This window comes from Halichoeres trimaculatus, unplaced genomic scaffold, assembly GCF_033239565.1.
Source record: "Halichoeres trimaculatus isolate MK-OKI-2021-1 unplaced genomic scaffold, fHalTri1.1 fHalTri1_scaffold_17, whole genome shotgun sequence".
Classification (NCBI taxonomy): domain Eukaryota; kingdom Metazoa; phylum Chordata; class Actinopteri; order Labriformes; family Labridae; genus Halichoeres; species Halichoeres trimaculatus.
The window spans coordinates 28,908,914-28,926,315 of NW_027437195.1; the positions used below are offsets into that span (position 1 = coordinate 28,908,914).

A 17,402-nucleotide genomic window follows, 5' to 3' on the forward strand; every position below is an offset into this window, starting at 1 on the left:
TGATCTCTGTACTAAAACTGCAAAAAACTGAACTCTTACCAGTGTTTTTGTCTCATTTTCAGTGGAAAACATAATTTTAGGCCACACTCGCCTGAGCAGTCCATAAAATATCTTATTTCAAGTTATTTTAAGACAAAAATGAGGTCTAAATTGTGTGTGGGTGAAAAACATTCCATTTTCCCATTTTCCCGCCTTCAGTGAGTCACATGACCAGCTGCACGGAACTCCCAATGAGAGTGTGACATCATCACAGAACTGCTGCAGCTGCACTGAGGAGGGAAATGACAGTTTTAGAAACATCTCCTCACAGAGGCCACAGTTGTAGCCAAATCCCTGTAAAAATATGATATTTTTGTAGTAATTTTTGTCAGGAATCCATCCATGTCATTTTTAAAGCTGTAAGACTTTTATTTTTTTGTGTAGAAGCCAAAATGCTACAGCTTGATCTCCCACTCCCATTTATTGTTAATGGGGGAGCTGAGAGGGCTTCTTATGAGTTCCCTGGCTTTGAGGGCTCGCCATTCGAAAACTGTCTCCGAAACAACAAAATCCCCAATAACTTTTGTAAAGCAGGGTCCAATCTGTCATATCAGTGATTTTTAAGCTGTAACCACTTTTGGAAGAGAAAATGTTTGAAGAAAATCTCAATAAGACGAACATTTTGACATTGGTTTCATGTCTCAACGGCATTCCTACCCCCAGTTATGGTCATTTTAGTGTTTTTTTTTAAGTGCTTAGATGGCGCTAGAGAGAATATTATGGGATGTTGGGGGTCAAGTTTGGTATCAAATACAATTTTTTGACTGGTCTGTGGCAATTTTGGTGAGTTTTTGAGCATGTTTAGGAGGTAGCTTGCTAGGACCCTAAAAATCTGCCATTGTAGCAAGAGAAATGTTAGGGGCCAGTTATACTTTCGCCTGGCTACGTTCGCGGTTGGCGCGCGCACCTCAATAGAGCGCAGTGGCATTTATGCTTGGCGCATTCTCCGTTGTCATATTCGCTGCAAAGACAGGGGGCGGTAGAGAAAAAAAGTTACAAAAAGCAGTAAAAGCAACCAAAAGATGAAGAAGTGGAGTCACGTGGACCAAAACAATGGCGGCATGACAGTTACGAATAGAGGAGGAGGAATTATATAGGAAAATCTAGAAGCGCCACTCGCGGCTCTTGCGACACGTTTCAAAATTTTGGAGGTGCACGACCATGCGAAGCGCCAGCGTGCCCGACTGTCGCGAGGTGCGCGTTGGCGTCATTCGTGGCGCGCGAACCATGCGACCACACGACTGCGTCAAGCATAAACTAGGCTTCACTTGTATTAATACATTCAAATTTAAGCTAATTTTTCTTGTTCCATTGGCAGATTTTTTTTACTTGTTACATCAACTCAGACCTCATTTCAGTCTTTAAATAACTTGAAACAAGACATTTTTCTGGACTGACGAGTTGAACGTGGCTCATATTAAGTGTAATAAGACAATTTTCTACTAAAAATAAGACAAAAACACTTGATAAGATTTGAGTTTTTGGCAGTGAACTGCAACTGTGGAGCAAACCATCACATTCTCGAAAGGAGTCGATACCGAGCGCAGTCTGGAGGAAAGGGCGACGATAACAGGCGTTATTTAGTGCTTTGGCAGCGGCAGGCTTCAACAACCACACACACCGAACATGACGACAACTGACAACAGCTCTCACACACACACATACACACTGAAACACACACACACACACGGGAGTTTAAAGAAAATCTTCCAAAGAGCACCCAGAGAAATAAAAAGAGTCCCACAAAAAGAGCTCCGTGTCGCAGGGTCGGCCACAACTACCACACAGAGATGAGATCGAAGCGCTGCTGCGGTGCATTCTGGGGATTGGAGTCCATATTTACAGCCTCAGAAATGAAACACTCCAGTGTTTAATTCTTTTTATTTACACGCGTGATCTTCCTTCATGTGTCCCCGCTCAGAAACCACAGCTTCCTCTCTGGAGGGTCAGTACTCCCACTCGTCCGTCTTCATGTCCAGGTAGTTCAGAATGTTCTGGGCAAACTTCACCGCCTGCTTCCTCGCCACCTTCGTGGTCTCGTCGCCCTGCGGGTCCACAGCGTCCAGTGCCAGCAGCTGTTTGGTCAGCAGCTCCTCCAGCATCATGTAGCTCTTATCGACCCGCTTCCCGTCGAAGCCCAGCACCTGCGCCTGGAGGTCCGAGAGGCTGCCGAGGACCAGCCAGACGGCGCGGTGCGACGGGTGCTCGCTGGGACCGGGTTGGCGGCAGACAAGAGCCTCGCGGAGGTCCAGGAAGGTGATGATGGCTTGGACCTCGACGACAGCGCGGCGGCGGGCCTCTCTGATGCACGGGTTCTTGGCGGTGTCCACCTGGTCCAGGTGAGTGAGGAGGCTTTGCAGCTCAGCTTTGGGTCTGAAGCTCAGGTCGCTCATCATGCAGTGCCGCAGGACGCCCTCTCGGAGGTGGGAGACGTGGGCTCGCACCGCCTCGATCTCTCGGATTGAGTTGTTCTGGGCCAAGTCGTACCTGGAGGGAGAGACAGCCACAAAACTTCAACTTCAAACTTTTATTTCCATTTTGGTCTGGTTTGATGATTTTAAAAGTCTTCTTCTGTGCTTAATAACTGAACCTCTCTTGACATGTAGGAACTCAGTAACTCAACAACTACTTTGCAATGTAGGAACTTAGCCAAAAACCCAACTAGACGCCTAAAAGTTTTAGACTTTTTTGATAGTAGCAACTCATTAAGGGGGCTATGAGGAGTTATTAAGTGATCTTGCCTGATCCTAATCCACACTTTAAAATGAGATTATCAGCGCCAATGTAGGTTGATTCACAAGTGCTAATTCTTAGCTTCCCGATCAGATCAAGCAGGACCAGGTTGGTTTATGGCACATTCAAGTTTCTATGACAACACCACGCCGGCTGATGATGTTTTAAAGAGAGAAGACAGATTTGTGTTTTTGTCTGCTGAAAACAATTTCTGTGATTAATTTTATCGTGATGGTGGACACTGGAGCCTAACTGTTAGAGGTGGGAGAAAAATAAATATATTGTAGTGTTGGGATTTTTTATTAAACTGTTTTAAATTGTAATTTTTTTTGTTCAAAAAGCAAAAAAAATGTATTGAAATTTAACTCCTTCATTTCAATCTTTGTTTATAAGCTGGGTTGGAAAAAAAGTTGAGATGTCAGATCCCCTGATTAAATCCTTAAAAGTGACTCCCATGTGACGTGCATTTTTTGGTAAAATATGGCTCCTGATATAGTATGTAAACATCATTGTTGAACTTTTTTACTTGGTGTGGTGTTAAAGAAGCATACAAAGATTGCAAAAATCAGAAATGTCAATTTAAATCAACCCAAAAAATCATAAAAGAATTGAATCAGGGGAAAAACATATCGTCCCATCCCTACAAAACATCTGACAGAAAAGAAAGCTAAACAGGAGAGAGACAGAGCACGAGCTAAAGGCTAAAACATGGTTAAAACTGTTGGTGCTAATGTTACCTCCAACCCACAGTCAGCAGTTATTCTGCAGTGGTCTGTTCAAACTTGAGAGTCTATCAATAAAATGAAGAGCCAGGTTACGTTAGCTCTGATTGGTGAGGTTGGAGTTGGTAGATGAGCTCTGGTAGGACAGAACCAGGATTCACTAACGTTACACGTTACAGACACGTCTCAGAGCACCGGGCTGTGAGGAGAGAGAAATATAGCAGCTGCTAAACTACGCTACAAACTGTCAAAGTTAGCTTGTTGTCACGTTAGCCTACAGATACATCGTAGCACTGGGCTGCCGATAGCGCTACACACAGCCGACACCGAATTTTGTTCCAAAACAAACACACACCTGGTTAAATCACATCTTTACGACAGTGTGTGTGAGACTCCAGGCCAGAAGGTGGCGCTGCAGTCCAATTTAAACAGCTCCTCCTCACAGCAGCTTTAAATCTGTATCTCCAGTTTGTTACTCTGAATTTTATTTTTACTATATTGTTGTTAAAATTAGCTTACTTGCTGTATAGTGCTTCAAAACATGCATGTGTTTTTTATCAGCTGCTTTGTTAACTGTTACTGAAGCCTCCAACTCATAAACACATGTGAATGAAGTGGTCTTTGAACCAGTAATGAAGTGTGCAGTAGGTGTTTTATTGCTGTTGTTTTTTCTCTGGTGAGTGGAGCCTAATTCACTCCTGACAGTGAAGAACGATTCATCAACAGCGCCCAGCGCTCTCCTCCAGTTTATCACCTGAGCTGCTGATGAAAAGCTGAAAGCCTGCTGCCAGGAAAGAATTGGTTCACACATTTTTAAATGAAATGTTGTTGTTAATCAATTCATTACTGTAAAGATGTTAAATCAGTTTCAAGTATTGACGTTCAGTCAGCCATTCAGAGATCTACTTGGCTTCTCTCCTCAGAGGTTTTACAGAAAATGAGGATCGATAGAAAAGACAGAAGATCAATTCAGCTTCCTCCTCTGCGTACCTGCGTGTGTCCTCGCCTTCTCCCTCCAGGTCCAGATGTTTCAGCAGCCCGTTTATCTCCTCCACCACCTGTTTCCTGTAATTTCTAATCGCTGCGTTCCCGGAAACATCCAGAGCGTCCAGCTCCACCTGCATCTCCGTCAGGATCCGTGACAGGTGGGCGCAGCTGTCCCTCCCGCTCAGCCCCATGAGCAGAGCCACCAGCTGACTGCGCGCCACGCTCACCTTCACCATCACCTGGTTGATCCGGTTCACGGCCTCGTGCGTCTCCCCCGACAGCGGCAGGGAGAGCGTTTGCTGCTGCGTGCGGCCTTCCAGGACGTCCTGCACCGCGCAGAGTCGCGTCAGCGCCCGGTAGCGTGCTTTGCGAAGCGGCACCCTGCCTTCGGTCTTGATCTGGGTGAGCCTCAGCACCAGCTCCTGCAGGGCGTCCACCAGCTCGTCGTTGATCTCCACGACCCCGCCTGAACGCTGAGGCACCACCACGCGCTCGTCCACCAGCTGCCGTGCCTTATTGCTCAGCTCCTCTATGGCCAGACGTGACGGATGAGTGGCGTTCTCCTCCAGGTAGCGTAGGAGGCCCTCCACTTCCTGTGCCGCCCTCTTTCTGGCGCCTTGCAGCTCTGGTTTGCCCTCTGTGTCCACCTGGTCCACCTCCAGCAGCAGCCGCGTCAGCTCCCGCTCCAGGCGCTTGTAATCTCGGTCGTTCTGCATGCCGCTGAAGGTGCACACCTGAGGCCCCAGAGACTGCACCTCCTTCTGCACCTCGTACAGCCGCATCATGGCGGGATGCTGCGGGTGGTACGGCTGGTGCTGCTGCTCCATCGGATGCTGCTGCTGCTGCTGCTGTGGGACGCCATGGTCCATCCTCTTCCCTCCATCAAAGGGCTTCCCGAACAGGCTGTAAAGAAAGACGGCAGCATGAAAGACGAGTCAGAACAATGAGAAACAATTTGGAGCAGAGCAGAGCTAGCTTTGTTTTCTACACGCTGGAATGGGAGGATGACTTCAAAAGTTTCCTTTCAGATGGTTGAATAGGACCTCCAACTACGCTCTGGATCTCTGCCAAAGCAGCTGGCAACAAGACAAACTCTGCACCCTCAGACACACATTAAATCACAGCCAGCTCTGGAGAAATCCAGCAGTATGCTTTCTTTGATGTGGATGTTTTAACCCTGTTTTCACGCCACTTATTAAGTTAATAATGAGACAAACAGCATCAGCTTCACAGGTCTGGATCTGGTGCATCTCCATCTACAGCAAAAGCATCCACACACTGACAATATGCTACAGCTATAAAATGTGCCCTTTTAATATAAAACAATGGCTTTTATGTTGCACAGTCGCCCTCGGGCACAAAAACAAAAAATCATAGGCAAAAACTCAGCCGAGCGTTAAGGGTGGTATCTTCCATTTGCAGGCCGCTCTGTCGTGCTCGGCGTGTCAGAAAAAGCAGCCCGGGGGCTGAGGAGTCATTAAACATGAAAATAATCCATTTAATGTGTGAGCAATCCTGACGCTGCACTACTCTGCTGTCACTTCCAGACTAGCTGCTGGTTCCTGGTATTGTTACCAGCCTTATCTAACTGGAACTGTCATGTCACGGGAAAAAAACTTAGCCTCCAGGCTCCAGAGTGTTTGCTCAGTGATTTTTCATTCAACCTAAATTCAGTTCAGTGCTTTACAGAGCTCAGCACAAACACTTCCTTATCAAGGACCAATCAGATTAAAGAAGGGGCGGGACTTCTGATACTATACTTGTTTTTTCTACATCCAACTCCCAGGTCCAGAAAAGGATTGAGTATCAGCAAGAACCTCACGATACATGATCATGATACTTGAGTCATCTTACAGTCAAACCATAGACTGTAAGAAAAAATGGACGTAATCTTGCTTGACTAGAAGTGAGGTCTCCACAAAAGCTGCTCCCCCTTGTGGCTGGCAGCAGTATAGGTCAAAAAAATCCATCTCCCCAGTCATTCCAGATGGGCTGTGGTCAAACTTAAAAAAAAATTAATACACCTCGTAGAAATGTTTCTCATGTCCGATTGTTGTGGTGATTTGAAGATATTATTTGGCTGCCTTGTATTCAAGTCCTCTTTTTCTAAAAAGTTTCGTTTTCATTAGTTATAAGAGGTTAAAAACAAGGTTTTATGTCACGTTTAACGATGATTGACAGCTGCCGTTCTTGTGTATTTTTCAGGGACAATAAAATATGTAAGGAGGTAGAGTCAAGAAGTGATTAGACTCTCAAAAGAAAAAAATATATATTATTTTTGTCAACCTGCTCCACTCAGATTCTCCCAGAATCCCTCACAGTCTTCACTGCGCAGACGCTGGCGGCACAACTGCTACAATGGCTGCTCCTTTGACGGGGGCACTTCGGCTTCAAAACCGTACAACTGTAAATGGCGAAGCCACGCTGTCCACTCTATATACAGTCTATGATGCTAACATTGGGATCAGTATTGATCAATACTTGGGCGATGAGATACTTAAGTTTCAGTTTATTTTCTCCATGTGTGCTTGTAGCTATCTAGATAGATAGAGAGATAGATAGATAGATAGATAGATAGATAGAAAAATAGATAGATAGATAGTAGGAACTTTGTCACTTCTGCAGTAAAAACAGAAACTTGTCTTTGACAGGGCTCCAGGTACGGATTTAAACTCACAAACTTGGTAAATCTGGCTTGGAAAATTGGAAATGTATTGATTTTCATTTTATGTCATTTTGTTTATGTGTCAGAGGAAGTGTGTTTGTAAGACCATGTGTGTGGACCTGTGTGGTATCAAGGTAATTTTTGTTGCTCTTGGTTTCTGACTGGTTGGCCGGTTCTGTTTTACAGTTAACTTTAAAAATAATATAAATAAAATGAGAGACAATGTTTCTATAAATCACACAGTATAATCTAAAATTGAAAGAACACATTAAGTCAAAACAATGATTGAAAATAACTTTTTATAGTTTATTATTTTAGAAACACCGAAAGTCAAATGCTGTGTAACATACAAACACAAATCTTAAACTAATGTTGCAAAGAATTAATTGGTTGAAAGATGTGATCGGTTGGTGAAACTGATAAAAGTCACTTGGTGTAACCAATGTTTCTCAAAAAATCTGTTAATGCATAAAAAAGTTACTATGATTATGATTTATCAGTCTGCTACACTGTAGAAAATAAACTTAAAATGAATTAAAACTAACTGACCTAAGACTAAAGACAAAACATTGATACCTACAGCATTAAACCCACATCATCCAGTTTAGGAATAAAACATTTGAAATACACTTAGATATTATATTTATTATATAGTCTATTGGTCACATACAGTGGAGTGGCTCTCTGGCGCCATCTACTGCAGTGGAGGTGCTGAAGTAGTAATTAACTTCCAACTCAGCTAAAATTTGAATTTTTCATCTTTACAAAAATATTGACATGCAAAGCTGAAATATTGATTTCAGAATCAGAGTTCAAAGTATCGTGATGTGTTGCTGTTTCTATATCTTTTCACACCCTTAGTCTGGATTAGCTGCTTCCTCCTCACCTCTTACTTTACCTACAACAGCTATTCTAACCAGCACAGCCATCTGCTCACTATACTTTCTCTGTTACATAACAACGAAGAGTGTGTTTCCAAACAGACGCCCCTCAGTGTTTCTGTTTGCAGCATTAGACCTCGAGCAACCGCCGCCCGCTGCAAAGTTTGCCGGACTCCTGTGACAAATAAAAGCAGCAGCAGCAGCAGCAGCATGACTAAGTTATTTATTATGCATCACAGACAGAGGCATGCAGTCAGTGGGAGATGTTGAGAGGGAAGCCCACAGCAAACCAAAACACTAACATATGCAGCATAAAACATGATTTTATTTTGAGTTCACATCTCTCAGCCCTACTTTCAAAAAGTTTGAAATGTTCCAGTTTTTTCAGGAGTTGGGAAAATAATCAAGGTTTTGATGTTTCTATCCATTATATGTATGCTCATAAGGTTTTTTTAAATATAAAAACACATCTCTTGAACATTCGATCAAAACTGAACATTTAAAGAGGGGGTATTGTGTTGTTTTTAATCATTTATTCTGTCCCTCTGGTGTCCCCAGCTCAATCGACAATCCCTATTTTTCTCTCTCTGGTGTTTTAGAAAAACCTCATTTCAGCCTCTGTCTCCAACGCTTCGTTTTAGCTACTGTCTCTTTAAGGCTCCCCACTCTACAAACCCCCTTTCCTCTGATTGGCCAGCCCATTAGAGGAGGAGGTGGGCAGCTCTAGTCTAGAAATGTGAAGGCTTTGCAGAAGCCCTGAAACCTGCAGTTTTTCAAGTGTCCACTTGAGGCTGGCTGCATAAAGACCAGAAACCACAAACACACCAAGCCAGAAAAGCCGACTTTTACAGCATTGAAAAACATATTTACAGCCTGGTTTTAAAAACAGTTTGGATCTGAATCATTTATTTCTCTACAGGCACACACTGGACCCATCAGTTTAGAAGATACTAAGACCAAAAGTTTGTCCAATCAGAGACATACCATACCTAGCCTACATAAGGTTTCATTTCTCCGTATCAGAAACAGATGAAGTCCATCTATCATAGAGTGTAGAAAGACCTTAGTGTTTGAGGCCCGCTCCTGCAACATGACATGAGCCAGTTAGAAGATTCTTATGAGATGATGTCATAATTTCACAAAGTCTCTTGAAAAACTTGTGAAGATCTTGTGGTGCCGTTTTTTAAGAACGGAGCTTTTGAGAAGAGATAGACCGATACGTTATTTTCAGGGCCAATATAAATACCCATTGTTCGTAGTCAAGGAGGCCAATAAACAATATTTGAAGCCATTATTCACTTGTGGTAAAAGTAAAAAATTGTGGCGTCAAGTTTTGAATCATACAAATACTACCACTTAACAACCTTTAAATGGCTCATCTTTCTATAAAGCTAGGTGAAAACTTAAAAAAAAACAATATAGCCTTTTAAGTTTTTTTTACAGTAAATAAGTTTTTTCAAAATGTCAGTACAGTGAAATGTTAATTAATCTTTCATTTATCTTTGTTTTAAGGTACTTAATGTATGGTTGCATCAAATTGAAATTTCATCTGCCGTTGGATGAAAAAAAAAAAAGGCAGATGCCGATATGCTTCAAAATGCCAAATACCGACGCTGATAATTGGCCCAGCCTAATAGGTCTACTCCTAGTTTTGAGTAATTTACAGACTGATTCATAGATTTCTACATCATATGTATAAAGAGAGGTTAAAGTAGAAGAGATAAAGAGGACTTCTTATTTAAATTAAATACCATGACAAAGAAGAGACTTCTTAAAATAAGGGGACGTTTTTATATAGTTTTCATGGTAAACTTGATTCATATACTTTGTGCAAAAAATGTATATAAAACAAGCAAATAAAACTCAAACCATAGGTTGTGGTTTATGCCAAAACACTAGCATTGTAAACAAACTAAAGCTCCACCTGCTGTTCCACGTTGAAACTGCAAGTAAATACAAACCAAACAGTGACATACATGCTACTTAAGTAAACTAAAAAACCTATTTTGGCTCCAACATAAGGACAGATTAGTTTGATTGGTCTACAGCCACTGACCTCAGAAATTATAATCTGCTCTACCATAAAACTATCACAACACAGACGGTCAGATTCTGTAAATATATCCCTCCATTCGCCCTCACATGTCTTGACCCCTTTCATCATGACCCCACGTCGATGGATTTTCCCCCCCAGCTGAAGACGTCACAAGAAGAAACGTCCAAGTATCATATCCATGAAACCGTGTCGTCACAGTCACGCAAGAGAATGAATGAGGTTAACCTACATTTGGTCTGGAAACGAAGAACACCCACATGACAACCGGTCCGAGTTTCCCTGTGTGTCTCTGTCCTGCTGGGCGGCTGACATGATGCTGATCGCTCCCTAATCCACATTAAAACGATCCCGGCTGCAAACAGAGCTTTAAATACTGACGCCGGGGAGATAAACGCAGCTGACCAACACCCAAAATATGCAACAGATCAGTGCATCTTGACTCGCACGCAGGAGAAGTGGGTTAATCAGGAAATGGACTCTTATTTCACTAACACCGCTTAGAAATATGCCTCCAGCTGATTTTGACTTTTGAGTCACACTAATAAAAGCTGTTTCCACAGAGCTAACATGATTAATTATCCAAAAAGCCAAAATATCAACTCTTTTCTCTTCTAATGTAGACTCCTCTTTGTTTTGAAACCTTATCTTTAACCTGAACGTTTACTGATATCTGAGGATGTCACACTGAGCCCCGTAACAAACTGTAACAAACAAACAAAAGATTTCACGGTATACTTTAAGGGTATTCATTTCACAAACTGATACTGTGCCAGGTTTCTTTTCTCTCAGCCAACATAAAATCCTGTTTCAGCAGAAAGCTGGATGTTCAGACTAGACTTGTGCTCAAATGTTATAACATGACACACATTGGAAGGACGGGCCTCAAACATCAGGATCTTCCCATAGCTCCACCCTCACAGGCCTCAGGTGGGCTGGCCAATCAGATGGAAGGGGGTTTGTGGAGTGAGGGCTACGACAGGGGTAGCAGGGGGGTAAAGACCGAAAAGCACAAGAGCATCTTTTCCCTCATATTCCAGTCGTTTATCATCCATCTGTAGTTGTGTCAAGCTTTAACGTGTCTCTGTGGTCATTTAAAATGTGCTAAAACTTAACAGACCAACAGACAGATGATAAACAACTTAGCCTGCTTATTTTAGCCTTTAGCCTGTAGACAACACTTATACCTTAAGATCAGTCTTTAGCCTTTAGCCTCAATATAGGACTTTAGCTTGTGTCTTAGCCTTTAGCCTGTCTTTCAGCTTTTACCATGTGTTTTAGGCTTTAACCGGTATATTAGCCTTAAGCCTCATTTTAAGACTTTAGCTTGTGTTTTAGCTTTCAGCCTGTCTTTCAGCCTTTAATTTTAGCCTTTAGCACATGTTTTACCCATTAGCTTGAATATTACTCTTAAGGCTATATATATACGCCTTTGGCTTATATTTTAACCTTTAGCCTGTGTCTTAGCCTTTAGCCTGTGTTTCAGCCATTAGCATATGTTTTAGTGTTTAGCCTGTATAATAGCCTTTAGCCTGTGTTTCAGCCATTAGTATATGTTTTAGTGTTTAGCCTGTATAATAGCCTTTAGCCTGTGTTTCAGCCATTAGTATATGTTTTAGTGTTTAGCCTGTATAAGCCTTTAGCCTGTAGTTCAACCTTTAGCACATGTTACAGTGTTAAGCCTGTCTATTAGCCTTTTGCCAGTGTTTTAGCCTTTAGCCTGTATGTTAACCTTTAGCACAAGTCTGAGGCTGTGCCTGAAATGGCATACTAACGTACTACTCATACTAAGTGTGACGTCAAGAATAGTATTTAGTGCGTTCACATTAAATAGTATGAAAAGATTGTGTGCGCGAGAAATACCCGGATGTATACTATATCGATAAAAATTGTAAGTATGGGAGGTGGGCATACTAGTAGCACTGACATGCCCCATAATGCATTGTGAGCCCCGTATTTATAAACATAAATAGTGAATGAGATGACAAGATGAGAAGCAACTAAAGTGGACTTAGCTCTACAGGGAAACCTAAACGTAAGTACAAAGAAGTAAGTACAAATCGCAATATTGTCCACCTAATCGCAAATCGCACCTTTTCCCCAAATCGTGCCGCACTAGTATGTAGTATGTTAGTATGCCATTTCGGACACAGCCTTAGTCTTTAACCTGTTAATTAGCCTTAAGCTAATGTCTTATCCTTTAGCTCGTGCCCTATCTCTCTCCTGTTTATCTTCCTTCTGCTCTTCTGTCCTTTTTCTGTCTGACAGTTAGGCTCCAGTGTCCACCATCACTACAAAATTAATCACAGAAATCGTTTTCAGCGGAGAAAAACAGATACGTCTTCTCTCCACTTAACTTAGTTAGCTAGCATGGTGTTGTCATAGACTTGGAAGTGCTGTAAATCAATCTAGTCTTGTCTGACAAGATCCAGAAGCTTAGAAATAGCATTTGGAAACAATGTACGTTGGTTTTGAATGTGGATTATAATCAGGAATATATCTAGAAGGGAAAGTTTTTCAAGAGACTTCAGGTAGTCTCTTTAATTTATCTTTTTTTATCAGTTGAAGCTGCTTTTGCATCTCATTTCGTAGTATTTCTTCTCTCTGGTGCTGCAGGTTAGAAAGCTGCACCTGAACTTCAGCGCTCGCTTCAGACTGGAGATGAAGGGAGGCTGTCTGACTCCAGTTCAAAGCTTCCTGACAGAGCATATAACACAGGATACTGCAGCGCTTCATACAGAATGGATGTGAAGCTCAGAGAAGCTTCAGACTCAGGATCTATTTTCTTCAGATTTAAATCCCTTCACAGAGCTTCAGAAAGGTGTGTGTCTCACGTGAGGTAAACAGCAAACAGCAGTAAGTAAGCATCCACCATGAACTGACAGCACAATTTCCACGACTTTACCTTTTGGCTGCTTTTCTGTGTCCATCCTTTCCTTCAGTTTTTTTGCAGTCAAAGCTCTCCATCAGGAAAACTTTGATAACTGAGTGTATTTGGAGTGGCTTATATGTGGCTACATCGTCATGGCAACAGTAAACAATGTTAAAGAATTACCATAGTTTAAATTCAAAGTCCAGATGTCGAGTTTTGACCCCTCTGTGTTTGCCTTACGAGCCTTTTTAGTGACAGTACAAACCTCTTCCGAGGACGACTTCCAGCCTGAACTCTGAGAGATAAATAAAAGAACAGAGAGAGTACGCTGAGAGGAAGCTGCTTGTGAGGAAATTCCCCCTTCAACACCCAGACGGCCTGCCTACATCAAAGTGAACTTCCCTCTATCTACGGGCTAAAACACCAGATTAAGATAAGGAGCGGATTGGACTTTCAGCACAAGAACACGGCTCAGAGGCTGGGTCATGTGACCTGCTGTCATTTATTAGCCGAGGTGCCTGAAAGCAGGCTGCGATTGTTGGATTTGAATAACCCACAATATGATGTTTGGTTACTCGCAGCATCAGTGACACTTATTAGAATAGTCAGGATTATGTATTAGCATCTCCCTAAAGTACTTTTATGTAAGAGGGGCGAGGGGGCCGGGCTTCTGCAGGAGAGTGGATGAACAGCATTAGCCCGAGCTCGCAAATCTGAGTATTTATTAGGATAATCTCAGTCAAATCCACTCCAGCTTGGCAAACACCTCGTGCCTTAATTTGGTCCAGAGGAGACGAGGAAAAGGGGCCGACTCTGAGGACGGGTCTGCTACAGCAACAATTAACCACTTCATTGATTAATTCTTGGAGAGATAATGCATCCTAGACTATTTTTAGAATGATTGGTCAAATATAGCTTCTTAAAATGTGAGGACTTGTTGATTAAAATCTCTCAATGTGTCTGTATGTTCAAGTTTTGCATCTAAGTAGTTTCATATCTTCCATAAATGTTATATTTCTCTGGATTTATTTATCTATTTTCATATTTTAGAGAATAGAAAAGGGAATATCTCATTGCACAGGAAAACATGTTCCCCCACTGTTCTTCACATGACAACAAACACTGTGAATCTTGATTCTTATAAATGTGCTATTTTAGTCAGCTAAAGTAACGATATCCTTGATAGCTAGCCTGGTACTGTCATTAGAACAACTACTTTGGATTTTTATCATTTCAGACGAGACACACCAGACACGTGCTGTGCCAAATATGTAGTGCAGCCTCCTGCCACCAGGTGGGGCTGTAGCTTCAACATCCAGTTTAGAAAGTTAAAGCTGATATGGAAGTTGCTGTTCATCAAGAATCCACTTGAGGCTGGCTGCAGAACCAAGCTAAAAATCGGACTTTAACAGCATTAAAAACACATTTAGAGCCTGGTTCAAAAAACATCTTGGGGCTAAGATGCTAATTTCGCTAACCGCACACACTTTACAGGGGGAATTTCTAACTCAGAGGTTTAGAAGATATTAAGATCATGAGTTTGTCCGATCAGAGACACAGCTCAACTCACGTGACTGACAGGCCCCCTGTAGCTGTTAGAAAAGAAGCCCAAAGCCTGGGTTGTATCCAATATGGCCCCTGCTTACTTCTTAACTCTGCATCACGAACAGATGGGTGACCTAGCGAAGACTATGTTTACACGACAATGTTCCATCTGAAAACGCAGTGAATAAAATCTGCGTTACACGGAAACGCAGAGGGACTGAAAACGCTGTAGTAAGCATGTCAGGCCCGTAGTTGGTGCTATGACTGTCTTGTCCAGAAGCCAGTTTTGGGAGATCTTCACCGAAGTAGAGTTGGCCCGATCATTCGGATTTCAGAAAAATCCCACTCTGGAGGCCGTTTTCAAAAGTTTGAGTTTTAGATCTGCTGAAACGCTGTTTCCGTGTAAACGCAAGGCTGAAACACAACAAAACTTTTACGTTTCACCCTGAAACCGTTGTCGTGTAAACGACCCCTATGTCCATATTTAATACAGTCTATGATAGCAACATTTGACTTAAATGCTCTAACCCTTGAAAACAAGGAATTCGGATTAATATCATCTCTTAGTGTTGCAGTGTTTGGAGGCAGTTTGATGAAGCCATGCTAAATCAATTGGGAAAATTCTGGTTATTTCTTTTCAGTTTTTACTTGAGACAAGCCAGTTGGGTAAAAAAAAGAACTTCTTTGAAAAAAGACCAAAAAGATAGAAAATGAAAATCTTAACGATAAAAATTTGTCAACAACCAATTTTTCCTGCAAAAAAGACGAGCTAAAGCAGATGATGAGCTAAACAGTTCACGGGTGATACAAACACTTACGAATGTGTGTTTTGTTTTTGCATTTAAGGGTCATCATAAAAGTACAATACAGTTACTGTATTGTATTTATAGCACTTTTTTGAAGAAAGATATTAAAAATAGAGCCATAGTGTCCAAAGGGTCATTCTTCGATAACGCCACTTTTACCAGTTTACTGTATAGGTCAGCTGAGACAGGCTCTGAGATGTTACACAAGAGAAAGTGTTGAGGCAAATGTCGTAGATTTAAACACTTGGAAAAGCCTTTCTGAACTGCTTCATGAATGAATTTGCAGGGAAACGTGACCAAAGGTTGAGTTAAGTGTACATTAAAAAGTAGACTAGAATGCTCTGAGTGTTTGTCCACGACTAGTTGACCAAAAACATAAAGGTACTCAGGTATTTTTGTCACTGATTATGTTATCACTTGTACATTTAAGATGAGATTTCCCTCCAAATCTGACTCGCCACGTCACCACTTCATGACTCCTCACGGTGAGGCTAGTGACATAAATCCTTTGGTTAATCATGGTATGGTTTTCTGTGAGCACAGGATCACTGTATTGTAAAATTATCCTTATTTTAGCAACATATATTGTGAGCTATCCAGGAAATCCCACCTCTACCTCACGTTATATTCAACCTTTTGTTTGTATCCTATACTGCACAGGCAAATTATGTGAAAATACATCATTTGTACAGTAATTAGGGGCAAAATGAGCAACCTGAACTTGGATTCTTGGAAAAGCAAGGATGTGTTGTGTTCTTAAATCTTGTCTACAGGTCATTCATTTAAGATTAATGGATTAATCATCCTCATATTCTGCAGATTAGTGCCTGATGACAATGATAGGGTCAGTTGGATTTTTCCTTCTTATGAGTCACACAGCATGACGGTCAGCTAAGCATGAGGTAACATGTAACCAGCTCCCTCCTCTGCTTTAATCCTTCCCCCAAACACATCTAGCACCTTCTCCCCAGCTCCAGGCTGCATGCACCGGTCCTCCTGCACGATGCTTGGCGCATTATGTCACCAGTGAAAATCTCCTCTGCTGGATCACGCAGAACACCCCAGCAAACCACCACACCTCTAAACCTCTCTGAAACACCTTGAAGCATCTCCACGAGCTGTCAGGTGTAGCCTCTCTCCCTCTTTCACACACACACACACACACGCCACACACACAGGTACACACGCACGTACACGCGCACGAACAGCATCCTCAGCAGCATTTCTCACCTTTTCAAAACTCCGAACACATTCGCGCACATTTTTACGGATGTCTGTTTCCATCAGCCAAAGCAGGGGCTGTTCGTGGGGCAGAGTGGCATCCACAGAGGTAAATCCAGAATCTCAGAGATGAGGAAGAGGAGAGAGGATGCTCCGGTCAGCTTCAGCACCTAACGACTGACTGACTGACTGCGGTCGGGCTGGTGTCGCCCCTCCCACAGACCATCAGAGGGGCTTCCTTAGCTACCAGCAATTTAAAAACACTTCACCACACAATAAAACATCATCTTCAAGCTTTAAAATGATTTAAAAACACTGATTTTAATCTGAGAGAGCAGCACAGGAAGCATCTTACAGCCTACAGCTCCCTGGATGCCATTGTCTGTGAGTGCGTTAAGCTAGCCTCCGATGATCACCTGACTCTGCCCCACCTTGGCAGAATACCTCCAGTTTTCCTGTCTTAAAGCTTTAACACATCATAGTCACCTAAACAGTTTCACTCTTACCTGCATAGCCACCGTACAGCCATCTGAACTGTTGTAGAAAAGCTCGCAGCTCCTCTTGTTAATGCTAAACATTAGCCTTCCGTGCTACCTTCTAGTTGTTACTTTCCGACTCACTCGTTTGAACTTACACGGAGTTTATCTGAGCTTGTTTTGACCAATTACAAAACCACTTTTGGGAAAATTTGACTAAAAAAATCATATTTCAGTTTAGATAATGCAAAATAAAAAGACATGGATCGGTAGGAAGATGAACTCTTATGTTATTTTGCTGTTAATCACCTTAACGGTGTTTAACGCAGTGATAGTTTTAGTTGGCCAACAGAGGATTGGCTCGATGTTTACCTACGCGCTGCCGTTCAAGGATTTGTGGCA

The 17,402-nt window shown here is 42.2% G+C and overlaps 1 protein-coding gene across 2 annotated transcripts; it reads right to left on the bottom strand.

The window, feature by feature from the left end:
* Positions 1–1,332: 1,332 nt before the first annotated feature.
* Positions 1,333–17,285, bottom strand: bag5 (BCL2 associated athanogene 5). 2 transcript variants are annotated; one of them, XM_074692134.1, is made up of 3 exons: positions 17,031–17,285; positions 4,485–5,384; positions 1,333–2,526 (listed from the first exon to the last, which is right to left on the bottom strand). In XM_074692134.1, exons 1-3 carry the CDS (start codon positions 17,051–17,053, stop codon positions 1,986–1,988), a joined length of 1,464 nt encoding a protein of 487 aa, XP_074548235.1. In that variant the 5' UTR covers positions 17,054–17,285; the 3' UTR covers positions 1,333–1,985. The 2 variants fall into 2 exon arrangements, with proteins under 2 accessions (XP_074548235.1, XP_074548234.1); XM_074692133.1 differs by lacking the exon at positions 17,031–17,285 and adding an exon at positions 16,534–16,948.
* Positions 17,286–17,402: the final 117 nt, after the last annotated feature.